Genomic DNA, 26569 nt, shown 5'->3' on the forward strand with positions numbered 1-26569 from the left:
AGTTCAGCCGCCGCCGGGGGGCTTCGCGTTTTACGAACGTGTGTGACTCTGGAGGCGGGGTGTCCGCCCGGAGCCCCCCGAGCGCGAGCACGAGCACGAGCGGGGTGTCCGTGCTGAGATGCCGGGACGGCCGGGGACGCCTGGGCCCTTGTCGGCGACACCAGGGCACCGTGGCCGTCGCCGCGGACCGCGGCCTCCCGAAACAAACGGGAAAAGAAAGGTCAGTGGCTGGAGGCTCACCGGCCCCGTCTCCTCCGCCGCGCACCGCGGCCCCTGACGAGCTGCGCGGCCCGGCCCGGCCCGGCCTCCCCTCCTCCCGCCGCGCGCCCGCCCTGCCCCGCGGGGCCTCCCGTCCCTGAACCTGAGGCCGCGGCGGCCGCCACCTCAGGGGCCGGGGAATCCGAGTCGCCGGCTCAGCGACGCGGGGCCAGAGCTTCCACAGTTTTGTTTTTCTTAAAAGATTTTACTTATTCACGAGAGACGCCGACAGAGGCGGAGACGGGGCGGGGGGCAGCCGGCTCCACCCCCCGTCGCCCCGCCCTGAGCCCCGGGCCGGTTCTTCGTCTCCCGGTGAGAAGGCGGCGGCCCTCACGCGGGGGCTGCGCACCGGGGCCTGCCTGCGCCGCGGCCCTCGGGCGCCCTGACGCCGGGACGCCGCTCCGCCCACGCCGGGGCCCAAGGGCGGGGGCTCGGGGACGCGGGCGGGCGGGCGCGGCGGGCGCGGGCGGGCGAGGAGCGTCCCGCCGTCCACACGTCGGGCTCTGACTGACGGCCGCGCCCCCCACCCCGTGAGGGCCGCTCCCAGCCTGAGGGCCGCGCCGGGCCCGAGGGCCGCTCCCCCCCGCCCCCCGCCCAGGGCCGCTTCCCGCCTGAGGGCCGCGCCGGGCCCGAGGGCCGCTCCCCCCCTCCAGGGCCGCTTCCCGCCTGAGGGCCGCCTCCAGCCTGAGGGCCGCGCCGGGCCCGAGGGCCGCTCCCCCCACCCCCCAGGCCGCCTCCCGCCTGAGGGCCGCTTCCCGCCCTGAGGGCCGCGCGGGGCCCCGAGGGCCGCCCCCACCCCCCGTGAGGGCCGCCTCCCGCCGGAGGGCCGCGGCCACCGTACTCACCGGGGCGGGGGCCGGCCGTCGCGTCCCCGGAGCAGGACAGGGGCCCCGGCCCGCAGCGCGCCCGAGTGACAGGGCCGCGCCCCCGAGGAGCGCATTGCCCGCCTTGCCCGCCACGCGCCGCGGGTCCTTCCCCGGGTCCCCCGCGTCGGGAGGTGCCCCGGCCCCCGCGAGGACTCGCCTCAGGCGTCGGCAGCGCCGCCTCCGCTCGCCCGTCGCGCCCCTCCCGCGGCCCCCGCCGCGGTCGCCCTGAGGCGCGGCCCCTGGTCCCGGAGCCTGCGGAGCCGGCAGCGCGCGCTGTTCCCTCCCGCGGGGGCCGGTCCGCGCCGTCGCTGCTGCGGCCCGGCCCCGGGCGTCCCTGTGGCGGCCGCGGGCCCGGGGCGGGGCGGGGCGGGGGGGGCGGGCAGGGCAGCGGCGGCCGCGGGGCCGGGGCGGGGGCGGGGGCGGGGGCGGGGGCGGGCAGGGCAGCGGCCTCCGCGGGGCCGTCGGGCGCGCCGCGGGACTGGCGGGCGGTGCTGCGGCGGCCTCCGGGCGGGGTCGGGCGCGCGGGAGGCCCGAGACTCGGCGGCTCCTCCCGGCCGCGGGGGCCGCTCCCCGTGGGGACGAGGCGCGAACGCGGGCGACTTGCCGGGCGTCTGCCTGTCGGGGGCCTCCGCCCGGGGCGCACCCGGGAGCCCGCGGAGGGAGCCCCGGCCCCCGGGGGAAGGGCGCGCGGGGAGGCCCGCGGGCGCCGGCGGGACCCAGACCGCCCGCAGCGCCCTCGCCCCCCGCTCGGCCCCGCCCCTCCCCGCGGCCGCGCCTGCTCCGCCGCGTCGCCTCAGGGGTTCCCGCGCCGGCCCCGGCGGACTGGAGGCTCCAGGGGACCAGCCGCCGCCCCCCGTGTCCGCGCCCCACGCGCTCCACGCGCCCGTCACGCTCCCGGCGGAACAGCGGGCAGGAGGCCGCGGGTACCTGGCGCCGGCCCACGTCCGCCCCTGCGCCCCGACGCCCGCGAGCCCCGCGAGCCCCGCGAGCCCCGCGACAGCGTCTGGCCGCCCCGGGGCACCTGCTGCCGTCGGGCGCGCGCCGCGGGGCTTCAGAACGAGTCCGCCGCCGGGAGGCGCCTGGGAGCGTCCGAGGGGCTGAGGCCGCTGAAGCTGGACTTGGAAGGTGAGCGGCGCCGGCGGCGGAGCTCCGGGTACGGACTTCAGACAGGGGCTGCGGTCTCTAAGCGGCCCCGGATGCCTCCCCCGCCCCAACCAGCTCCATTCGTCCCGCACATCTCTCTCGGCCCCGGGAGCCGCCCGGCAGCAGCGCCGCCTCCCCCTCGGCTTCCTCCGGAGCGAGAGCCCGAGGCCCGCGGCCCCGCGGAGCGAGGCGGCTGCACCCGACGCCACGGGACGGGCTCCAGCCTCGCCGTTGCCTGCAGCGCCGCGTCGTCCAGGCCCCGCTGGGCCGCCTGCTTTGGTCTCGGTTGAAACGTCTCCGGTCTGTCGGAGCAGCTGCAAAGGCGCCCGGACAGCAGGCAAATAACTGAGCCTGGTCGTGTTCTCATAAAAACTTTATTTAGAAAAGCAGGCCCCTGCTGACCTGGTCGGGGACCCCAGTCGGCCTGATTCCTGAAAATGGTTCTTTGGAGATTGAAATTTATTTCCTTGGGTGATGATGTGGAAATTACTTTTTAAAAAATGCACACAGACGTTTTATAGGCATATCATAACCACCAGAGATAATTAAGAAAATATAAACAGCTTCTAACTCATGTACTAGCAATAATACCTTTCGCCAGACACCCTTAGCTCACCGGGCATGAGGAATTCAGTGAACTCACAAGACATTTTAAGATTTCAAGGGAAACACAGCAACGTCCATCAGCTATGGAATGCACTAGGACACTGATTGTTCGGGCCCAACGACTTAATTAATGGACATGATAATTTTCTTGGCTTCGGGAGGACCGTGAGCATAATACTGAGACCAAGGGTGTGCTAAGAGAAACACCTTGTTCAGAACTTCTAACCTAAGCAGTAACCTTGACGATAAAAATGTAAACAAAATCTGAACCCATGAATACGCTACTTGTACTCTATGCTGCCATGAGTCGCGGCATGATAGCTGATAAAATAGGTCAGGTTAACAGGAGGCAGGGAGTTTCCAATTTATAGTCATACTTTTATCTTTTACAGACCAGATGAACAACCATGCATGGTTCAAGGAAAGGACAAAGAAAGGACCAACCTAGTCAATTTTTATCCACAACTGATGGTCAGAGTGAGACCACTGGGGGGGGGGGGGGGCAGCTTTCAAAAACTCTAATGTGAAGCCTATTATATCTGAGTGCCCCAAATAATCTTTTAAGTGGAAAAGAAGTAGTATTATTTTTAACGGGCTGAAGATTAAATATCTGTCATTTTTAACAATGAGTCATAGCAAGGATCACACAGATACAAACTATTTCATATCCATGGGTTTTCCAGGTCAATCGTCAAAATATGCTGAAAACTACTATTAAGAATAAGCATGATTTTACAGTCTTAGCATTGCTGTTTAGAGTTTCAAACTAGATTCTGGGCCACCACAGGCCCCACAGTCCTCCAACAAGTCCAGGATGCTCCTTCCAGGGTTCTAGAGGATCTCAAGCTAGAGGGCAGCCTGACGGCAGAAGGATGGAACAAAACCTTGATCTGGGCCAAGCAGTAGCAAACCAAGACACAGGAAAGAGTGACGGGTGGAGTCCCATTTTCTCATCGCTGAATAATAGCAGGAATCCCAGCATTCACACAGCATCACTTTCAGTCAGCAGGGGAAGGGGCTTCTTTCCATTTGGCTCATCTGAGCTCAACCAGGTCAGACACCTGGAGTCTTGCGAGCGAAGTCTGATTCCCGCAAAGGAGTCCGATGGGCCGCTCTCATTCAAGGCTTCCATCTAGCTCTAGGTGGACGTCTGGGCCAGATGACAGGGGAAATGACTGAGGCTTGAAGGAAGTTAAAATCATGCAATCAAATCCTTTGGAGTATTTCACAAGCTTTTATGAAAATGGGAATTTTAAACAAGCCAACGTGAATTAGTCAAGTTTGTTATTGCTCTCCGAGAGAAGTGTATAAATGGTTGGGCTCTGTGCGCTGAGACTGTATTATCTGATCTCAGGTGATAGCGGAAAGGATGAATAATGACAAAAACTGGCCCGTAGTAGATCGGAATGTAGAAAGAGGAAATGCTCAACTTGGTAACCATGGTGGGTAGCTGATCTCTCTCCAGTGGCTTTTTTTTTTCTCTCATATTCGTCAAGGAGCCAGAAACTCACCCTGAGTTGTGCCAGGGGAAGAAAAGGACTTTGAAAAAAACATAGAAAATTATTGGGTACATTTCTGCTTATCACATGGTTATGAATATCATTACACCAACATTGTGTTTACATGCACATAAATGTTTTAAAAAACATGGATGACATACACAGAATCTGGTCGATAGGCAGTATGTAACCAGTAAATGCTCCAATTTACGACCCTAATCAGGAACATATCCATGATGAACATTAAGGAAATTGGAATATGACCTAATAGACAGTAATTGCAAGGATATTACAAACCCTATTATGTAGGCAAATGTCTGGAAACTTTGCACCACCTAAAGCAGGCCTGCATAACCAGACTGAATACTCCGCAATGACAAGCAAATTACATAATGGCGTTGTAGTTATGTAAATGACTCTGCTCAGTATATTTATTTCAATTTTATGTGGAGTCAACCTTCATCCAGAAAAATCGAACTGCTGATTCACTTCGTTGACTTTTCTTTTTTCATTTGCTTTGCAAGAACAATCCTAAAACTGAATAAATGGTTTACTAATTTTATTCTTTGCCTTTTCTGGCTTTAGTTCTTTTTTTCCATTTTGAAATGCAACCAGATGCTTCTGTGAAATAAAAACTGAATTATGAAACAAAATGGCTCTCTCTAAATCTTCGGTCTGTAGGCAGCCCACCAGCAGTTACCTTGCATATGAAACTGGAAATAGGGGTTGCTAGACATTCTAAATTACAAAATGTTTAAAATACTATGTAATTGAGGTCACAGTAAAAGGCAAACTATTCCTTTCTTTTTCAAGTTTGCCACTAAAAATGGCTATAGAACCTTGAGGATTATTCTAAAGTAGCAGTATGTAAGAAAATTCTAAGTCTTTTGAATCCATGTATAATGGCAGTGTTGATTAAATCGTTCTAAGGAAACCTAAAAAATGCCAGCCAGTGGTCATCCCCATTTCGGGTGTTACTGAGAATATCCTCTCCTCATCATATAATCTTCATCATGCAAATTTAGTACGTTTCAGTAGATTTGTAGAAAGAAAGCCTGTAAGAAAATGATGCCCAGATTAGTCCAACCCTACAAAATCCCATTAACATTTTATGTGCAGTCCCTCCTGAAGAATGGGGGCCCACCGTCTGCACACAGTAAATTTTCATACACAAGAATACTATTGACTTTTGGGAGTACTCCGGAGACTCCAGGGCCCAACGAGGGAATCAAGGGACTGCAGCCAACAGACAAGTTTGCAATGCACAGGAAAGCATTGTTCTCTAAGTCATGTTGGGAAACATCCCTTTGAAGCACATGATTAAGCAGATATGGCCAAGAGTTTTAACTTATTTCAGTCTATGACACTTCGGAAATATTTTCTTTTTGGCCTCCTACCAGCTCATCCATGTGGGAAACTGAGGCAGCTCAAATCCAAGCACAGAAATCCACGTGCCATTTTGCTTTAGAAGGACTTAGTTTTGTTCCAATACATTAGCAACTAGTCACATGTGGCCATTGAGCACTTGATGTACTGAAGGTGTAACATGTACTCCTGATTTTGAGAACTTGATATAAAAATAAAAAATTCAAAATATCTCATTAAGTTTTCATACTGATTATACATTGGAACAACAGCATTTGTTCTAGACGATAACTTCTACAATCGTATTATTCTAATTTCTACCTTATTTATGTATTTGTGGGACAAATGAGCACTTATATTCTGAAAAAAAAAAGCACTGGGATTCCAATTAGACTTTTTAAAATGGTGAAATAATTAAAGATTGTCTATCTTCATGGTAAAATAGTCTAGTTTATGCTTTGTATCTGAACTTATCTGAAAAACAAAAATCAATAATGTAACAACTGTCAGCTCTAAAATGCAAAACATAATTTATTGTTCTGTGTTGAAATATCCTTAATGTTTTTTGCTCTGTGACTATATTGTCTTATTTAAAGGTAACATTATACAACAGTTTGTCAAATTAAGGCTCTATCTGCAATAGGCTACCATTATTTAGCTAAATAATCTCAGAGATAGGTAACATCTCATTTTAAGAAGCAAGATAAATGTTTGCTCTTCTTTCAAAAATGTTAACCTAATGATCCTAACTAAGGCTGTATTTCTGTGAAATCGTAGATTGAATCACTTGGCTGAAATGACCCAATTTTTGTGAAAGTCAGACTTGTTTTCCATCGAAATGACAAAGTTGGTCACTATTTAGGCATTATCAGGACTTACTCTTTAACATACAAGTTAAAATTTAAAAGTCTCATTGAGTTTTAGAAAGTACAATTTACAGGGTAAAAACACAGAGAGAGGAGGTTACCCTCCGTCGCTCAACTACCACCGAGGGAGAGGCATGTGCACTCATTTAAGTGGGTACATTCCTAACCACATGTTGGCCCCGGCACTGGCAGGGCTGCTATTGCATCTTCTGCTACAGGGCGTCCAGCCGCGCAGGTCAGGCCCCAGTGAAGGCAGGACAGGCTGGCCGCCGTCTGCCCTGGGAATGGGGAGGGGTGTGCGGGGCATGGGGGGTGCCCTGAGGGGCAGCGCACCCTCATCTGCCAGCTAATAGCACTTCTAGTCAGACCCACTTCCCCCTCTTCTTTCCTTTTCCAATACGTGGGGCACTTGCCCTGTATGCCTGTTGAGTCTCATTAGGAAAAGTACACCAGGCAACTGACCTTCTCACATGGAAATGTTAATGCTTTAGTGAAAAAGGCAATCCTAAAGGTTAAAAATAGCGAGCCCTTTACAAATCCTAACATGGAAATTCTGAGAGAGGATAAAGAGGGAAGGAAAGAAAGGGAGAAGAGGTAAGTACTCTCTACTAGCTCATCAAAAGAAGTCAAAACAAAAAATTTTCTTCTGAGCCAGGTGATGTGCCCTTCAGGGCGGTTTCCTCTGTCCACATCGGTGACTGACTCCTCAGGCCTCTAAACTACGGACAAGGAGAAGTCCTACCTTGTTTTCTTCTCTGGAATCGTAGTAGAGGAAGATTTGTGCTTGGAAAGTAGACTGTCTCCCAAGGTCCAGTAGCCCTCAGGAACTGGAGGTTTAATGTCGTTTTCCAATTTCATAGTTTTGAGGAAGAGCTAAAAGAATTTAAGATCTTTTTTTGATGAGGATTTGTATGTGACAGTCATTTTTACTGTCCATCCTTTTGGTCTTTGAGAATAGTCTTTTAAAACTGAGGAAACCTAAAATGTGATACATAATTTGATAAAAATGTTCAACTCAAACTAGAAATAAATATGACGTACTTGGAATTTAAGTGTGATTTCTATAAAGAAAAGGTGTTCATATGAAAACCAAAGAAAAATACTTTGAAAAAAATTATAGTGAAGTATTAGTTCTAATGTTACAGCTTCTCATGAGTCTGATTTGAAATCAGTGCTTTCTTTTCTTTTCTTTTTTTAAGGTAAATAAAACGTTGCACTGTCCTAAATTTCTTGGCATGGAAGCTAAAGACTACATTGAAAAGTTTGGGCACTTCTATTCCAAGTATGAAAAAAAGATATACCAGATTTTCAGAAATATCTTTAGTTCATAAGCAATAGATCGAGATAACCATCAATTGAAGGAAAAAAGGGCTTTCATAAACAAAAGTTTCCTTAATCTAGTAAAGCCAATAATGAATGATCTTATATGGAATATTATTCTCACTCAGACATTTTGGCACCAGCGTGTGGGGTAGATTTTTCTAAATATTTGAAACTTGGCTAACTGTAGAGTTTATCCACAAAAATGTCACGGTCTTTAAAGTTGTACAAACTTATAAAGAAATCCAATTTTATCTGAAAATGAGAAGCAGTCAACCTTTGTTAGTGTAAGACCAGGCCTTAGGTCCTTTTCTTCCCTTGACTGTGTTAGCCTACCTTAAGTGTTGTCGGTGAGAAAGAAACTGTATTAGCGGGGAAGGAAGGAGTACCTCCCTCAGCAGAAGTTGGTAAAATACTTTCTCCGGGACTGTAAGATGGCAGGATTTTGTGTAGAACATTTTTGGTTATTAGTAATATTGTGTGTATAAATAAGGACAAAATAAGGAAGCATTAGCCAGACAAGCTTTAAGGGCATTTTGTTTCATGGCCTTTAAGTATGCTTCAACATCTTACCATTATATGTGGGATTTTTTTTTTTTTTGTATGTATCATAAAACTATAGCCTGTGACCATGTCCTTGTAAACAGTTTGGGCACATCGGACAGTGTGAGCACATGGACAAGTACGGTGTTGCGAATGCCTGCGAACATGTCTTCCAGCCTACTCAACATTAGCTGAGCCAGAGTGCAAAGGAATCACTGCCTTAAGAAATCCAAAGGATGTATGATGACTAGGTTTTCAAAGCAAAAACAATTTGTTACTAGTTACTTCAATCTGTGCTACTGGTCCCTGAACATGTATGTATTTAAAAGTTACATTGCACTTACTTGCAATTTCAAATTTAACTCCTCGGCATGAGGTATCCATTACATACCATACAAGACACTATTTTTTCATAAAGCAATCACATGCATGAAATTAGGATTACCAACTGATAGATAATGTATTTTTTTTTCTGCACCTCAAAAAACAGAATCACTATAGTGCTTCTCATGCTTCCACACCTTCCTTGCTGAAGGACAAAATGCATAAAGTGCCAGAATTTGGCTTCCAGATCGGAAAGAAGCCACATCAGTACTCTGGCAGGATCACATCATTCTGCGGAGCTCCAAATCCCAGAGCTGGGTTTTCTTGCCCTTCTTTGGGGGCCGCTGCTCCCTCCACGCTCTTCAGCTTCTCCTCCACTAAGCCCTCCTCTATTTCTGCGTCAGCCACCTTCATCTCATCCTCTAGTGCTTTGGGCACCATGTTGGTGGCCTTGGCAGCATTTCCATCAGCATCTTCAACGTCCCCTGCGGCCTGTACCTTCATCAGCTCAGCCTCTGCCCCCTCGACTGCCACGTGGGCCCCACCTCCTTGAACTTTCTCTCCTTCCGAAATAGCTTTAACATTTTCACTGCCATCCTGGGTGGGAGATGGCTCCTGGCTGGCCTTCTGGCTCTCCTGGATGCTGCCGTGGCTGCTGCTGGCGCTTCCCAGCCGGGAAGAGGCCACCACGGCCTTCACTGCCGCCTGATTGGAAATACAAAAGTGTTAGGTAGTACTTGAAAATCCTGAATCAGGGACGCCTGGAGGGCTCGGCGGTTGAGCCTTGGGCCGAGGGCATGACCCCGGAGTCCCAGGATCGAGTCCCACATCAGGATCCCCGCAGGGAGCCTGCTTCTCCCTCTGCCTATGTCTCTGCTTCTCTCCCTGTGTCTCTCAGGAATAAATAAAATCTTTTTTTAAAAAAAAATCCTGAATCAGAGCTCAATCTCAGCTTTGCATTTAGGGAGTTTGTTTCATTTATTTTATGGATTCCAAATATATTCCAAGATGACTTAATGAAACTTGTTCGGAGAATGAACAGCAACATCTCTTTGATCTCAAGCTAGTGTATTTAGTTATCTGGACAAGCGAAAGCTCAGGTAGATGTGTCTGCTCCTGGATTATCTGTTTTCAAGTATTTTGGACTTTGTTTCCCAAAGTCTTTGTTTCATGGAACAAAAAGAGTTCCACAGTCAAGTTTGTTTGAGAAGGGGTAAGTCAAGTTTACCTAATCCACGGTATTTCAAATACCACACTACCCTTAAGGTTTATTTATTCTTTAGCCTTTACCAGCCTGTAAGTGATGGCTAGACAGAACAGTATTTTGACCCTCAGCTATTCTCTGAAATCCTCTGAAGATGTAGTCAGTCCTAAACACCATTAAGTAAGAGAAAGGCATGAAATAGATATTCCATATATACTCCATAAAAAATATGATTTTGGATAATTTTCTCCATCATGTGAATTATAGCTGACCCTTGAACAGCATAGGTTTGATTGCAAGGGTCTACCTACAGGCAGATTTTTTTCAACAGATACACTGAAAAATTTTTTGGAGATTTGTAACAATTTAAAAAAACTCACAAAGTGTGCAGCCTAGAAATAACCAAAACATTAAGAAAATGTCGGATATTATTGTAAGAAAACAGCACATAATACATATAACATACAAAACACGTGTTAATCGATTGCTATCGGTATGGCTTCCAGTCAACAGTAGGTCGTCAGGGATTACATTTTGGAGGGGGTCAAAAGTTATAGACCAAAAGTTATAGAGGAATCAGTGGTGCCCGTAACCCCAGCATTGTTCAAACATTAGTTGTATTTTAATTTTTATCAAGTATGGGGATTTATTTATATTACAAAATATAGTTTTTTTTTACAAAGTTTCCCAATTTTCACATATTCAGAAAGAAGGCAACTTTCTGAATAAGTATGTTTCCTGAACGATGTTCATCAAGCAGTTCAGTCTTAATTAAATGAGAAGCAGGGACAATATATTTGGTGAATAAATCTCAACATCACTCATTTCCCTTTATTAACAATGAATTCTTATGAGAGAATCACATGAGCGTCAGTGCTTTACACCAGTATTGTTGGGATTTCAAAGCAGGATTTTCACTGGTTCCATAAGAGATAAATAGTATTAGATGAAGAATAGTGGAATTATCTTTAACAGTTCAAGAGATTAAAAAAGAAACAGAGCAAAACAAAACGTATCTTACCTTAAGTTTGCGCCGGGCATTGAATTCCTGGAGCTTCTTTTGGGCTGTATCCATGTGCACAAAGTTGGCTGCTTTGCCTGTGACCCATGGGTGCTGGAGAGCTTGGAAGGTGGTCAGCCGTTTCTTAGGATCCAAAACAATTAATTTTCTGACCTGAAATGATCAAGAACCATAGATTTCTTAGGGGAAATCTTACAGTGACCCAGGCTTGCCTCTCAGTTGGTGAACTTGTAGGTTTTATTCTGTTTTCCTAGAAGTGCCACTAAATACACATTTAAAAAAACAATTTGAAGGCCTCGGGGTCACGGTAAGGACAGGTCAGGTGGCTGGTGGCGGGGGAGACGGTGCAGCGCCTGCGGCCCACCGGCTGCCCTTCCCAAGGGAGCTCAAGGGGCAGGTGGTGGCCTGCGCGGCGCACGTGCTGTGGAGTGGGACCAGCATGAGTGGTGCTGAGTGGTGGCGGCGGCCCCGCGCACCACCTAGAACCCAGGACCTCGGGGCCAAGTCAATGGCGATGGAATCACGGTGCTCTCATCACGCAAACGGCAGGACCATGTCTTGACGCTCATCCCACCTTCTATGCTACAATTCCTTCTGGTACCTTGATGGTTTTGAAGCAATAGGCCAAGTGCTGGCGTACAAGCCTATAAAGCGTCAGCGGTTTAGGGCGTGCCATTCGAAGGACCGAATCTAGCCCGTGGGGGAGGTTGCCCCCAGGGTGAGCAGAGGCTGAACCGCCAGGGGAGCAGCGAGTCTCCTGGCCTGGGCCCCGGCAGGCCCTCCTCACAAATGCTCCCCCGGTCATGACCCTGGTTGCAGGCTGACTTGGAGCCCGAGCCTGCGCACACCCTGCAGGGCTGGGACACCCTCTTCCCTCGGTGTCACCTCCACTCTGAGTCCCTGTGAATCCCCTGCCAGGGGCGTGGCGGGGGCTGCAGAACCGCGCAGTCCCTTGCAGGCTGTCCCTGGGAAGCGAGGGCGGGAAGCAGCCAGAGAGCCCTGCTGCCGCGGACACCAGGCTGTGGGGGGCGGGTACTGCCTGGCACTGGGACCACGGCCCTCCAGCCATCACCCGGACGCGGTCCCCACCGCCTCGGGCCGCGCCCAGTGCCTAGGACAGCACCGGGCACACACGCTCCGCGTCCCCAGCCCTCCTGCCCCTCCCGGTGCGTCCCCCTGCCAGCCGCCAGCAGCAAGGCCAGGCCCCTGTGAGCCCTGACCCTGTGGTGATCGATGATCGGAGCAGGTGCACCGCCCAGGGCGCCTTCCTGCCGCTTGACGTTTGTTAGTGATGGAAATGGAAGGAGTGACAGGACGGCTGGGGTAAGCCGGCGGTGGTTGCTGAGCCTGCCCAGGCCCCCGTCCCCCAAACCTACAGAAGGCCCTCGTCATCCCAGAAAACAGGCCCTGGGTCACAGCTCGAGGTACGGGAAAGGGGCCTCGGGTCCACGCAGGTCCAGGAGGAGAGAGATGGGGGAGGGGGGTGGGAGGAAGGAGAAGGGGGTAGAAAGGGGGAGGAAGGGAGGGAGATGGTAGTGGAGTGGGGGAGGAAGGGGGGCAGGAGTCAGGGGAGGATGGGGGCAGGGAGCAGGGGAGGAGGGGGGTTCAGGGGGCAGGGGAGGACGGGGTGTCAGGGGTCAGGGGAGGACAGGGCACGGGCAGGGGGCGGGGGTGGGGCGGAGAAGTAAACAGAGTCAGGAGATGTTGGGGCGTGGGGCCACCTGGAGGGAGGAGCTGGCAGGAGGCCTCAGCGTCCCAGGAGTAGCCATGTCCTGGGGCTTCGATGGGGCCAGAAACGTGTGGTGGCGCGGGCTGGGCTGGGCTGGACCCTCACACGCGGCCGCTGTGGGCCTGCACAGCAGGACACCTCCCCAGGCTCCCGTGCAGGGTGAGCCGGCCGTCGGGGGGCAGCTCCTCACCTGGGGCTGCCCTTCACCCTACAGCCGGGCCGGCTCCTTTGTGCTGGCGGGCATCACCCTTAGCTCAGGTGGGAAGCAGTGAGAACAGGGACAAGCCCACGAGTGACCCGTCGGCGAGCTCGGCTGGGAGGCCTGAGGCCAGGGCGCTGGTGCCGTCACGGGGACATGGGCCGTGCGAACCCCCAAGCTGCTTCATGCCGAGCACAGCCCAGTGTGGGGACCCGGGCAGGCCGAGCCAGAAGCAAGGCCCCCGCCCACGTCCGGGAAGCTGGCACCTGTGGCAGGTCGGGAGTGGGAGCGAGGAGCCGGCAGGCCTGCTCGGCACGACCTATGACCTACGAGGAAGATGGATCTGTGGGCATACGCAGGCGGGGCCTCACGGATGACGATCATCAAGGGGGGCGGACTGGGAAAGGACGCTGCTGCCCCTTAATCAGTAAAAAATCAACGTGAAGACTCGACTGGGCTTTGCCGTGGTCGCACTTACCAGGTCCTTGGCATTTAGGGACACTTCATCCCACCAGGGGGAGATAAAGTAGTATTCGCAATTCAGAATTCTCCTGAACATGAACTGATCACCTCTTTCATCGTAAAATGGTTCAAATCCACAGAGTCTAGAAGGACAGAAGACAGAGAAGCTGTCTTTAGGAACCTGAACACATCTCATCAAACTCCCACAGAAGTCCCACTCACCCTTTGCCCACGTCCAGGCCGCTCGGCCCACGGCGCAGCCGCCCTGGTGCGGCCCCCTGCCCCCGTGCCCCGGCCCGCTGCCTCCTGCCCCCTGCCCTGGCCCCCTGCCCCTGCCCGCACACGACCGCGCCCTCCGGAACCAACGCCAGGCTCCACACCGACCTGAGGGTCCGGAGAGCTTCTCCCAACGTCAGGACGGCGCCCGGGGCAAGGCCGAGGACCAGGGAGCAGCGAGAGGGCATTGCCACAGCCCCGCTCCCGAGGCGCCCCCAGAGGGGGTCCACTGGGAGAGCCCCCCCGCCCCGGACGTCAGAGGACAGTCGGGAAGGGAGAGTCTTGTGAGCGAAGGGCCTTTCAGGGGCACACAGGACAGAGGAGCCACGTCCCCGCCGGGCCGGCGCACGACACCCGTAGCGACCCTGTCAGGCTCCTGCGGGGTGGCAGCAGGCGTGGGGGGCACCCCGAGGGACGCAGCGGCCAGCCTGGGCGCCACGCCTCCCATGTTTACGGGCGGGGACGGGCTTGGAGACGTTGGGGACACTACGATGGCGCCCCAACCGCGGCAGGTGCCACTCTGTGCAAACGACGGGGGACAATGCGCGTCAGACACGCTTCCTGGGACCTCCCTGTTTGAGGGCAACGCTGACCTGGGGGTTCCCACCCGAGCAGCTTCTGTGTCCCTTGCTCGGGGACGTCCTGTGGGGACAGTCCGTGTGTCCTCAACACCGTGGAGCTCCCCCCGCCCTGTGGCGGCCAGGTCCTGCTCCCGCGGGCACAGGGCCCCCGTGTGCCGTCCACCACGTGAGAACGTGACAGCCCAGCGCCGCCCGGTCACCCGCCCGGTCATGGAGAGACTGGCCCACCCGCCCCACCTGGCTCAAGAGACCCTGGTGCTTCCCCTTCTGGAAATCTAGAAGGAACGGTGGCAGCTGAGCAGGCACAGACCCAGCTGCCCCTCCCAGCTCTCAGACGCGCCTGTCAGTCTGTGCTGGTGACAGGAGTAAGGAGCCCACGTCACGTCAGCAGAGATGCCCAAGCAGAAGAAACGTGCCAGAGCGACATGCACACGCGCACACTGTGCAAGACGCCTGCAGGAACGGAAGCGCTGCGGTGGCGACCACGGCTGTCGGGGGTGGCAGGGCCTCAGGCCTGGGCTGAGAATGCACCGGGGCCCCAGCCACGGGGCCAGCTGTGCTGCTGGGAGCGGAAGCGTCCGAGTGAGGTTACCTGATGTGACGCTGACCCGAGCCTCGCAGTGGCCGCTCTGTCCGGCGTACAAAGGATTGAGGAGTAGAAGGTACAGGGACCAGAATTCTGTGAGAAGTAACAGAGCGGCCCTGGTTTTCGTCCTAGTGTTCTCAGGAATAGGCGGTCAGGGCACAAGGTCAGGGCGCAAGGTCAGGGCACGTGGAGCTTCCCACGAGAGTGCGGCAGACGCGTCCCGGAGCCTCACCCCGCGGACAGCACCGCGTACTGCCGACCACAGAGCAGCACGAACGCCGGGGACGCGTTCGCACGGGGAGCTCCCATGTACTCGGAAGCCACAGTGGTGGTTGACGACCTGAGGTGCACCACGGAGGGACCCTGACCCGCCTCTCTCCAGGTAGGCTCCACGCCCGGCGGGGCCAACATGGGCCTGGACTCACGGCCCGGACACCAGGACCTTCGCTGAGGTCAAGAGTTGGATGCGTGCCCGACGGCGCTGCCGGGAGCCCCGTTCATTTCTCAGGCCTCAGAGGGACCGTGAGCGGCCTGCTTGCCCCCCTCGGAGTGCTCGGTGTCCTCCACCTGCACCCGCCTGCCCCGCCAGCCCGTGTCTGGGGGGACACCCCGACTGTGCCCTGCCGCCCCACCCGCCCCACCGCACGGCCGCCGCCCGGGACTCGGGTCACGAAGCAAGCCCCTACCACGGCAGACACGTTCCCTGCCGGCTCCGCACTTCCATAGGAAGAGCCTCCCTCTCCGAAGGCTGCTCAAGGCTTGGCGTCTGGATGGACAGGGAACCCAGCGCTGGAACCGTCTGGACGTGCACAGCGGCCCGTGGCCACCTCCAGGGCTGCATGTCGACCCCTGTCAGCTGTGGAAGGCGGAGCACGCCCGGCTGACCCCAGAGTTCGCTCAGGTGTCGGGGTGCCCGAGGCCCCTCTAGCCCTTCTTACCTAGACGCTGCGCTAAGATCACTGTTAAGCCCCCCAAGCTCTGTGGACGGACTGAACCGTGCGACCCACAACTCCTAGGATGGGAAGCCCCTGCCCGAGGGCCCTAGGGGTCGGGGTGCTCCCACCAGGTGGGACTGGCGTCCTTAGGGGGAGACACGAGCGCTCACGCTCCCCCTCGCCGTGCGGGCCTGTCTCCACGATGGGACCTCCCAGCTCCTGACCCCACACTGCGGCCTCCGGAGCCACGACAGACACGCGGTGCTGCTGACGGCGGCCTGGCCCTGCACGGTCCTCTACAGACGCCCACGGCCAAGTGGCACCCAGACCTACTCGTTCTGAATCCAGCTCCGAGACTCACTGCTCTCCCTCCCGGGGCTGCTCTCGGGCCGTGTTCCCAGAATCCCCCGTCGCTTTCATCCCTTGTGCTCCAGGCAAGTCCATCACCCCTTAGTAGACAGGGGCCCGGAGGTGGGGACACCAGACAACCAGGGGCGTGGCCCATCCTCTTTCTACCGGAGCAGAGGTTCCTCTAAGTTCAGGACATGGAAGTCAAGGTCGTCGCAGGGCTAAGGGGCAGAGACAGCACCGAAGGCCAACCTGCATCACGGACACTGCGGCCGCAAGCCAGAGTGAGGGACAGCAGGCCGGGGGCGGGGGCACGGAGGCAACTTGCAAAAACCCCAAGAACGAGGAGACAGGAGGGAAGCAGACCTTCCCAACCCAGGCGCCAGAGGGGCGTCTCATTTCTACAGCTGCTCCTGACGTCCTACAGGGAAGTCCCCATTGATGGTGGGGGGGTGGTCACCAGGCCTTGCTCAGTGCTGGCAGCAGCGCGGTGCGGACACGCTGGGGCTCCCGGCTGCCCCGCAGCACAGGTCCGGCCCTCGGGCCCCGGTGGCCACCCTGGGGGCCCCTCGCTCCCGGCTCCTTGCTGAGCAAACTTCGTCCCTTCCCTTGCTCTCCCGGGTCCGTGGGATTCCATCCCCAAGAACCTCATTCTCCCGCTTCACTAGCAGCGAGCAGGGCACGCGCCCCCTGAGCCTGGCACACGCTGCACAAGGACGCACAGAGAGCCCTGGATGAAGGGTCCGGCTTCAAGAAAATCAGAGAATTAAAAGCAATGCTTATTTTCAGAAAAGTCTGACATTTAGTATGTCGTAGAAAATCACAGAAGTCAAAGGGTGATCTCGCTTTTCACAAGGACTACAGCCACGTGAGGAACGGCACTGCACAGGAAGGACGAACGGACCTCGCCTTCTCCACTTACAAGATGTAGGTGATTATTCCCACGGACCACATGTCCACCTCAGGTCCGTAGGCACAGCCTCTAAGGATTTCGGGTGCTGCGGAAAGAATGAACATCATGTTAAGTCAGACACTAAATTTAACATTTACATCTCAGTAACAAGCAACATGTAAAAAATTAACAGTAAGTTCGGAACAGCTGTGGAACAAATTTTGTCCCCCCAAACCCAAGGATGAGACTATGAACTCTTACGCCTGTTTTCGTGGGGGAAACTAGTGTGTCTGTGTTGGAGGTGCAGAGCGGTACAGCTAGCGGCTTGCACGGTCCCCAAGGGAACATCGGTCATCAGATGGAGCCATGTGTGTTGTGAGGGTCCGGCCTTCCTCCCAGGGGGACTCGGACGCAGGCAGGCAGAGCCGGTCAGCACAGCAGGCGACCACACCCGAGACCTATCCTGACACCCTGGTCTGCCAGGGACGCGGGGGGACAAGAGGCAGGGGCCCAGGGGGCACGTGTCGGCCAGCAGGCGGATGCCATTGCCAGTCAGCATGGGACATGGACTGAGAAAAGGGACAGGTGTTCCCGGGGCACAGCCGGCCTGCTCCCGTTCGCCCGGCGGCCCTCCCGGCCACGCGAGGGGCCTGTCCTGCGGCACGAGGCGGTCTCCTCCGGGTCTTATGCTGGAGCTGCGGACACGGACGGCACCTGGCTCCGACAACCGGAGGGGTTACTTGTTTAACTAACAAGGAAGAAAGAGGGAAGGAGCGAGAGCTTCATGATCCACGCACAAACAAGGCTCAGCCCTAGAGCCTGAGTGGCCTTTTTCCACTTCGCACAAAGGTGCTGGAGCTGTCCTGGGTCCCTGAGGAAGGAGCTGACCGGCGAGCGCCCCTGGGGGTGGGCCCGTAGCCCCCTCCCAGCTGGATGCCCTGCTGCGGGCTGGAAGGTCACACTCAGTGCAGGCTGTCAGAGAGCTCCGGAGGGAAGCCACCAGCCACCTCCTGCGGCTTCGGGTCGGACTCAGAAGAAGGCACACAGTGGATTTTCCACCAATGTCTTCCCGTACGAGCCCCCCCCCCGCCCCCGTCCTTATGCAATCAGGATACTCTGTTCCCTGCAGAAATTGTGTGACATAAAATACACGAGCTGCAGAGTCCACACAACTCTTGGTGTGTGCAACCAATGAGTCCAGTGAGAGTGTGCAACGCAGCGCTCCGAGCAGCACTGCTGCAAGATGCAGCCTCTAAAGACTGGTATCTGGGGCCAAGAAGTTCTTCTCATCTCCAGGCACATTATTCCTAGAAATTTTTCCTCTTAGGATTTAATTAACATAATTAAGAGAAATGCAAGCTCACTGCCAACACCATTCACTCTTGGCAAGTGAGCCTTCCTTCTCCAGGGCAATCCGTAGCCCGACTCAGGTCCTTCGGGCCCCACCACCGACTCCCACTTGCCAAGGCTTCGCTCCTCACAGCTCAGAGGGATCTCGGCTGGGCTGCACCCGGAGGGCGGCTGCCAGGTCAGGGCACGCACAGCCAGTGCGATGGGCCTTCCCCGCTCAGCGAAGTGCTGGCAAGTCCCACGCTGACGTTTAAACATACAGAAATAGTCGGCGAGAGTCTTCGCGTTTTCTGGGACTTGTTTTTAACCTCTAAAATCTAAGAGGATTAGATTAGCTACTTCCAAGTTTACTTCGAGCCGGAAGCTGTTAGCCGCTGTGGTACCAGTGAGGGACCGTCAGGGCACTCGGCGTCCACAGCCCACTGCTCCTGAAGGGCCCGCTACGCGGACTGCCCGTGGGCCCTGTCCTGCTGGCCCCAGCTCTCCAGGGCTTAGGACCCCGCGCAGAGGCAGGTGCTCTTTCTGAATTCGCTATGGCTCCCAGGCTGAGGCCTGAAATGAAGTGAACGCCACAGAACAAAATTCTTTCTGAATCCACTCTATGGGGCACCTGGGATTCCTACCTGATGTGGCCATATCTGACCTCCCTCCACAGCACGGGGTGCCACCTTTACCCCCGGGGGCAATTCAGTTCCTTGTAAGGCATTACTGGGCTCCAACACCGGCAGAGTTGTAGTGTGAAAAGCTCAACTTTCCCTGGGGACGTAAACTGAGACAAAAGGAGTATGGAATGTTCTTGCCCTCCATAATAAGTTTCTCTTAAGAGGAATTTATAATATTTACTAATCATAATACAAAATTTAGGTGAAACAAACTAACCATCTAGACCCAATCAGATCCCACTCACAGAAACCTTTAAATCCTTGCTAGTGGACATGACCTTGACTTGAGGACCAGCAGGACATCCTCTGTAATGTATGTGGAGCCTTTCCAAGAGCCCAAAATTTCTAGGATAAATTTCAGGCTCCAGCATAGCAGCACTACAAGTCTCCTAGGTATCAAATGTCCTTGCAGTGGATTCCAATCTGTGATTTTCTTAAGATGAGAAATAGTTGATTACTCCCAACTTCATTCGAGAAAAGACATCGGCTAGTGCACATTTAATGCTGTGAGCACTCCCGCCCGTCTTCCCCATCTGTTCTCACTTCATTGCCAGAACAAACAAATGGACAAACAAACTGAAGCAGGGGAGAAAACCATTTCAAGGTGTGATCCAGTTTTAAACAGGTATTTAAAATAATTTAGAATCATCTTTTCTAAAATAGTCAAGAATCCCTTATTGATTTTTCTGGCTGTCTCCTAAGGAGGTCCACTTTGTGCCACTTCCTGAACATACCTTCTCCTGCCTGTTGCTCATTACCACTAACTGTACAGAGCCCCCAGCACGCTTCATACTCCAGTCTCCAACAGAATAATCTTGCTAAATGGTCTTAGAATTACCAAAATATGCTTCGCTTTTTAAAAAGCAATTTTAAATGAATATAAAATGTATATTAAAAATCCAAACTTCAGTGATATTTATCGATCACAGGGTGCTTTTTCATAAGATCATGGTACCACTGAAACATTTAGAGACTGAGGATCCATCTATAGACTTGAACGAATTTCACTTTATTAAATAAATTCACCGTAACCAGGTCTAGAAATGGTCCCATGTAAAGAGCATGAGGCGCGGGGGGCGGCATGCTGCTAGGGACCACGGATCCCAGGCTTGCCCTCCTCTCAGAGCCCCAGGAGGAAGGCGGAGGGATGGCTCTGGCCCCTGACTGTACCCGCCTACCTACTGGGCTAAAACGAGCGGGCACTCCTCCTCCTCCTTCTCCTCCTCAGACTTATTCCAAGCCGCTGTGAGCTGTACACAAAGGACACCTGCAAAGGAGCCTGAAGTGAAGGAGCCCACGGTTCCCTCATTCCCCACTAAGCACATCAGGAACCTAGTACCCAGTGCATGGTGCTGCACAGCATTGGCATCGGGGAGCTGCTGAGGACAAGTCTCCGGCATCGTGGAGCGCATGGTCTGGGGGGTGACTGACCCAGAGAACTGTGTGCGGGGGTGTGGGGTGGAGGGCTGGCAGGGACGGCGCCTCTACTACAGGCCTGGCCTGCGCAGGACCAGGGAGGGGGAGGAAAGCGAAGCTGCAGGGGAGACGTGAAGGACCAGAGGAGTCAACCGGGCGGCGGGGCGGGGGGGGGGGGGGGCGGGGGGGGAGCGCAGCGGATGAGGAAGGAAAGGGAAACTGGCTCCTGGAGTTGGCACAGGTGGGGTGGGCAGGGTGCTCCGACCGGGAGGCAGCACAGGTGCAGGGTGGGGGCGGGTGGGGCCGGGTGCTCTGGGGACAGGGAGGCAGCCCAGGTACAGGGTGGGGGCGGCCCGTCGGAAGCAGGCATGCTGCCCCCTGTCCCTGGCACGCAGCAGCCCAACTGAGTGTTGGGGAGCCGCCTCCGCACCCCATGATGAGCCGCAGCAGGAGCTGGGGAGCGCCTCATCCTCCTGCCGCCCTCAGAGCACAGACACCAGCGCACCGCTGAGCCAGGCTTCTGCAGGCAGCAGGCAGCCTCCCCGGGGCCGCGGACCCAGACCGACGCAGTCGTGACCCCCCCACCCCAGGAACACTCTGCTCAGCCCACGGCCCCGGCCGCCCTTCCGCGCCCCCTCCACCCCGTCTCCGCCTTGGGGTCCTGGTGTGCCTCTCCATCTCGGCCCCGGGGTCCAGGTGAGCCGCTCGGGCTCCGCCCTAGTCATGGTGCCGCAGCACCCCAGGACTGACCTAACACCCAGATGGTGGCGGAGCCCACGCTTCTGTCAACAGCCACGTCCCTGCCCCTGAATGTCAAACACACACCATCCTGCCCACGGGTCGCCTCCACCTGAAGAGCTAAGCAGCACCCCAACGTCCCCAGGCCCCAGCTCTTGTGCTCCCACAGTCCTTCCCACGTGAACGCTATCCTTCCAGTCAGGGCTCTTGCATCCTCCGTCCTACCTGTTCCCCCAATTGTCACCACTCTCCACCCAACGGCCTCCCTCCTGCCTGAGCGTCGCTGTCCCCTCCATCCAGAATGTTCCCTCCCCAGCATCTGTGTACCTCTCCCAAGTCTGTTCTTCCACTCCCCTTCCCAGTGGGCCTGTGTCGGCAGCCCAGGCCCCCAGCACCCCCATCCTCCTTCCCACGGCATCACCTCTCTGTGTATCGACACCCTCATTTTATTATTTGGCCCCTCCACTCCCACGTGGCGTCCTTAAAGGAGAGCCTCTCACCGTGTCATCACTGCACCCCCAGCACCTGGAACAGTGCCTGCTGCACAGCAGGGGCTCAGTGGGCACTTATTACACGAAGAAAGGCCCGAGCAGGCGCGTGACTGGAGCTCCACAGGATCCACCATGCTCAGGGCAGCGCCAAACCAATCCGCGCACCCCAGGAGGCCTGTCTTCCTCTGGACTGAAGATTTCCGGGACAGCTGACAACAACCCGCAGAGCGGCAGAGGCCCAGTCCGGGGGGGACCACAAGACGAGCTCTGGCCTGCCTCGGCGCTCCCACCCCTGGCCCCGGGGCCAGTCTCGGAAGTCCGACGGCGGCTGGACCCACAGCCTATTCAAGGGAGGAAGAAGGGCCGTGGGTGCCAAAGGGAGATGGGCCCGGGCACGCTTCCCCCGCCCACCCGGCCTCCGCTGCCTGCTTCCCCTCCGTCCCTTGCTGGCCCCACAGGACCCTGCGTACACAGCCCAGCCTGTCAGGCATTAGATCATAGTCCCTGCATTTGACATTTTACTCTGTGCTCCTCTGCTGTTTCTTAGATTCACTATGAAAAGAAGGTCATTGCTGTGGGTATCTCATTTGTTCTCAGGTGAGACCACCCTCCAGGGGGTTAGATTACCAGTATAATCTGACACTCTGATCTCACCCTAGCTCCTTAGTCCCGTGGAGGTGAACAAAAGTCCATCTCTTAATGTAAGTATTCTGAAAGCTTATATTTTAGATTATTAGACTTACTTCTTTGCCTTCACTTAAATACCCCTACATTGGTCACACACGTGGACAGAAATCTGTTCTGTCTCACTCCAGACTACTGAAACAGTGTCTTTAACTGTGATATAGTGACCAGAATAAGCTATTTCTTTAAGACATAACAACGTGGAACAACATAGGATCATCTCTAATGGGACCCTGGCAAAGGCCAACAGAAAATAAATTTAACAGCTTCTAGACCCTGCAAATAGAATTTGGGTAGATAGGTAGAAGTACAAAAGATGAACGTACATAGTTCAATCAACTAAGCTTATGAAATAGAAATCAGGATTAGACAGAGACACTCTCTAATCTCGCCCTTTCTCAGATTGTCTTCTACTCTAACAGCTTGTTCTTCTTTTTTGTGCTTGGCATGGGCAGGGTGAGCAAGCCCGGGCTTCAGGCCTCAAACGGCAAAACCACTCAAGACATCTTGGTAGTAGGAGTGCGTACACTGTGGCCCATCTATCAGGAGCCCTAACCTAATGGATTTGGGGGCGGCGGGGGGTGGGGTGGTTGAGACCTATTTCTTTTCCCAACAAGATGTGGAGAATCTTTTCATGGTCATTTCAGGGCACTACTCGTTGATTTCATTTATCTGGATCACAGATTTTAATTTTCTGGCCTGGAGTTTATTTTCAACTGGGCACATTTCCCAGGAAATAATGAGTATTTGCTTAAACACACAGCATCTGTGATTTTTCTTTTGCAATTCACTTATAGGAGAACCCTCTGTTATTAATAGCCCGGGGTAAAGGTTCTGTGAATGAGACTGAATGGGTGCTTCTCACTTGTGTATTTCCTGACAAATGACAGATGGTATAATACACACAGCCCGTCCCTGAAAAGATGGAACGAGAAAGCCTCCCAGTAAAGGAGGAAACAAGACCCGGTGAATGGGAGGATGACCGGCCCGGAAGTCATCTTGCAACGAGCAAGGGGACGAGCTCACGCCTCTCCTCTCCACCAACTAGTTGGGCTTCAGATGCGTTTTCAGTCAAGTGTAAAGTGTCGGTGTGAGTCACGCCTTCTGCAGGGCAATGGGGATTCCCACCAGTCTCGCACTGGGTCTCGTTTCCAACTCATCCTACCAACGGCAGATTCCTCCCCACCGAGTCTTCTCCGAGGAGACACAGCAAACGGTTGGCAGAGCTTACAGGTGGTGCAGGGAGAGATGCTAGAACCCAGCGGCCCTCACAGGGGCTTCGGCCTTGCCGATAAACAGTCTGCTTATAAGACAGGCAAACAGAAATATTCATTACTGTGTTAATTTTTAAGTATTTCAACTGTGCATCCTTCCTCTGCTGTAGGTCATCCACCTCCCGTGCCCTGGGGTTTCTGTGACTTGTTTGTCCCTGACTCAGTCTTTCCAGGGTCCTCTGGGTTGTTATACACAGGAGCACCCTAAAAACCCAGCCTCCACCTCTACTCCCACTTTAAGTAAAATTTAGTGTATTTCCTTTGGATCCAGAGTATGTATGAATAAATATATGCCTATTTACATATAATTTAGACCTTGATCTTGTACCAAGGTCCAAACTTACTTGGTTTTGACTTCCGAGCCTGCCTCTGCCTACACAATAGTAATTCCGCACCTATGTTTAGCACTTGGGAGTCCACAGAGCACTTCTAGTTTCCCTCTCCATCCTTCCTCCTTCCACGCCCGGCTTCCTCTCTGCTTCTCCCCCTTTTCTTATAATATAGCAAATCACTGCTTCCTGGTGAGCCTGTACCCACAGCGCCGCAACGGGATTATCTGGGTAACACTCGGTCACCCCGTTACTAGCCTCGGGGTGGCGTGGGTATCTGCAGGGAAACACGAAGAGCAACGGAAACCAAGCCTCCATTAGTAGATGACACGATCTGCAAGACGGGCCTGTTTATGGCAGCGACAGGAGTCTGAAGTAGTATTTTTATAATCATTTTATATTTTAAAAAAAGTAAATGACTGGATGTAGAACAGATCGCATTCATTATGCTGAGAAGCTATTTATGGGAGCGACAGCACCCTGTGTGTAGACTTCTGACAGCAGAAGGACAGGAAAGAGAATTTATAATACTTTCTAATTTATCTTCTTTTGAACTCTTGTCTCCGTCCAATCCATCTCCCATAATGTCATTATCAAGGTATCTGTGAGATACAGATTTGATTTTAAAATATAATTGCCCTGATTAAGGACCTTGGCAGGACACTATTCTGAATTCCTTAGCCTGCTCTATAGATTGTTTTAAAAAATATGGTCGCTGCTACCTCTCCAAGCGCATCTGTAGTCTCTGTACCGAAGAACCTATGTTGCAGTCGTGTGAAGTCACAGAGCAACCAGCAGGCTGCACGCTGCCAGGGGCTGGCGCTTCTCCCCGACTTCTCCTTCGCCTGCCCACGAAGGCCCGTGGCCACCTCTTTCCTTGCTGAACTCCTACTCAACTTTCCGGGTCCAGCTCACATGCCCTCCTCTCTAAAGACTTCTTTAGGGAGGATCAAGTTCCCTCAAGCTTTGAGCTGAGATAAACGGAGAAGCTATCCTAACAAACTGGTTTACTGGATATGGCCGTTTCTTCCTAAATAGCCCATGAAGTCCTTGAGGACAAGACCATATGGCTCTCCCTCCTGTCATCTCGGAGCCTAACACGGCATCTGCGAGACGTTCACTGTTCGTTTTACCAATGAGTGGATCATTCCCTCCCAGAATGACTGCTCCGTGTGCTGCAACAAAGAACTGTTCTTATCACTATTACCAAAGCCACTGAGAGGACGCGGCCGTCTGGTCATCACAGCAGGGGCCCTGAAGGATGGCTAGAGGACTGGCTCGCCCCAACCTCCCGCTACAGGGCTGCAAATTCTCGGGCAGCAGCTCCAGCCTACCTACCTCTTTGGGACACTGCTACCACATGATGATCACTAAACTGCCCACCAGCTTCCTTTTGGGAAGTCCTTACTGTGCTCTATCACTCTTCTGTCAATTCTCGTTCAAAGCTTCTACCGACTGTGGTCAGCAGTGAGAACTCACAAACGGGCAACCTTGCTTGGTACGCAGTACTAAATTCGGGGTTCCTTTTTTTTCTTCTTAAGTCTTGGAGATAGGGAGGCACGAAAGAAATAGAGGAGGACGATAAATAAGGACACACAAATTAGAGAGAGGGGAAATATCTATGGCACCATCAGAAGGAAAGGGTCGGGGAGAGGGTGTCAGCTAACAGTTCTAAGGAAAATATATTTAAAAAAACCCAGAACAACAACAACAACAAAACAAAACAAGAGGATGCCGACAGGGAACATGGTGCAGTTCAGTGGGTTCTTTTCTAGGACTGGGAATCCTCCTCTTATTAAGTCTGTGGTAGAGCTAGTGAGGTCTGATGCAATACTCATACTTGGGAAGACGACCCTGAATTCACTTGGGGGCCCAGCATGTCTAGCCAAACGACACAGCGTGCAGGCGGTAACCAAGGACTGGCCAATAAGTGTGGGTGGAAGTGACATGGAGCTTTAGCAAGTCTATTTAATAGTGAAAAGGTACATTCTTGTCCCCCCTTCCTCTCGTAGAACACAGATGTAATGAGTGATTTCAAGCAGCCATTCTGGACCCTGAGGAAGCAAGCTAAAGAATGCTAGAGCGAGATAGGAAAGGTCTGGGTGAGAGAAAGCAACTTCTATCTTGTTCAAGCTACCGTTACTTGGAGTTTTCTGAATTTATCAGTTGAAAAACTACCCTTGTTGTCAAGGAGTTTAAGATCCAGAACAAGAATATTTGGCACAATGTAAAGATTTAACAGAAAGATAGGTTATACTTCATTCTGTGTAATTACTTGGGTTTACAGACAATTGAGAAACAAGGAAATAATATTTTCGATTCACTAGGGAAACTAATGAGTTAAAAGCAAACTTACAAAATATTTATGTGACTAAGGAAACATGGAGAAAGATGAAGGAGAATGCATAAGACTATTAAGAGTGATTACATATGCTTGGATTTTTACATCTTACAATGATCAAGTTATACATTGGGATTTAAAACACTAAAATAGAAAACATTTTAGGGGCACCTGGCTGGCTCCGCATGTGACTCTTGATCTTGGGGTCATGAGTTTGAGCCCTACATTGGGTTCAGAGATTACTTAAAAATAAAAGCTTTT

General features: G+C 53.6%; 2 protein-coding genes across 7 annotated transcripts in view; both read right to left on the minus strand.

The window, feature by feature from the left end:
• Positions 1-467: 467 nt before the first annotated feature.
• Positions 468-4314, minus strand: LOC125754809 (collagen alpha-1(I) chain-like). The gene is made up of 3 exons (XM_049108109.1): positions 4210-4314; positions 1608-2581; positions 468-1458 (listed from the first exon to the last, which is right to left on the minus strand). The coding sequence occupies exons 1-3, from the start codon at positions 4312-4314 to the stop codon at positions 468-470; spliced, it is 2070 nt and encodes a 689-aa protein (XP_048964066.1).
• Positions 4270-26569, minus strand: part of CAMK4 (calcium/calmodulin dependent protein kinase IV) — a 279198-nt gene continuing 256898 nt past the window's right edge. For 4 of the 6 annotated variants that reach the window (XM_035714404.2, XM_025437331.3, XM_049107842.1 and 1 more), the window contains 4 exons: positions 17054-17129; positions 13422-13548; positions 11016-11168; positions 6249-9495 (listed from right to left, as the gene is read on the minus strand). In XM_035714404.2, the coding sequence (XP_035570297.1) occupies positions 9055-9495; positions 11016-11168; positions 13422-13548; positions 17054-17129 (797 nt within the window). In that variant the 3' untranslated portion in view covers positions 6249-9054. Of the gene's footprint in view, positions 5428-6248; positions 9496-11015; positions 11169-13421; positions 13549-17053; positions 17130-26569 lie in introns of those variants that run through there. The other 2 variants (XR_007409514.1, XR_007409513.1) reach the window with 2 other exon arrangements.

Source organism: Canis lupus, chromosome 3, assembly GCF_003254725.2.
Source record: "Canis lupus dingo isolate Sandy chromosome 3, ASM325472v2, whole genome shotgun sequence".
Taxonomy (NCBI): domain Eukaryota; kingdom Metazoa; phylum Chordata; class Mammalia; order Carnivora; family Canidae; genus Canis; species Canis lupus.

Excerpts from the sequence above, each read along its gene's own strand:
- LOC125754809 (XM_049108109.1), bottom strand. The coding sequence starts at position 4,314 with ATGGTTACCAAGTTGAGCATTTCCTCTTTCTACATTCCGATCTACTAC. Across the intron at positions 2,582-4,209 it reads ACCTGAGATCAGATAATACA|CTGCTCCGACAGACCGGAGA; the intron begins GTCTCAGCGCAC and ends GCGCCTTTGCAG. Across the intron at positions 1,459-1,607 it reads AGGCCGCCGCAGCACCGCCC|GGACGCCCGGGGCCGGGCCG; the intron begins GCCAGTCCCGCG and ends CGGCCGCCACAG.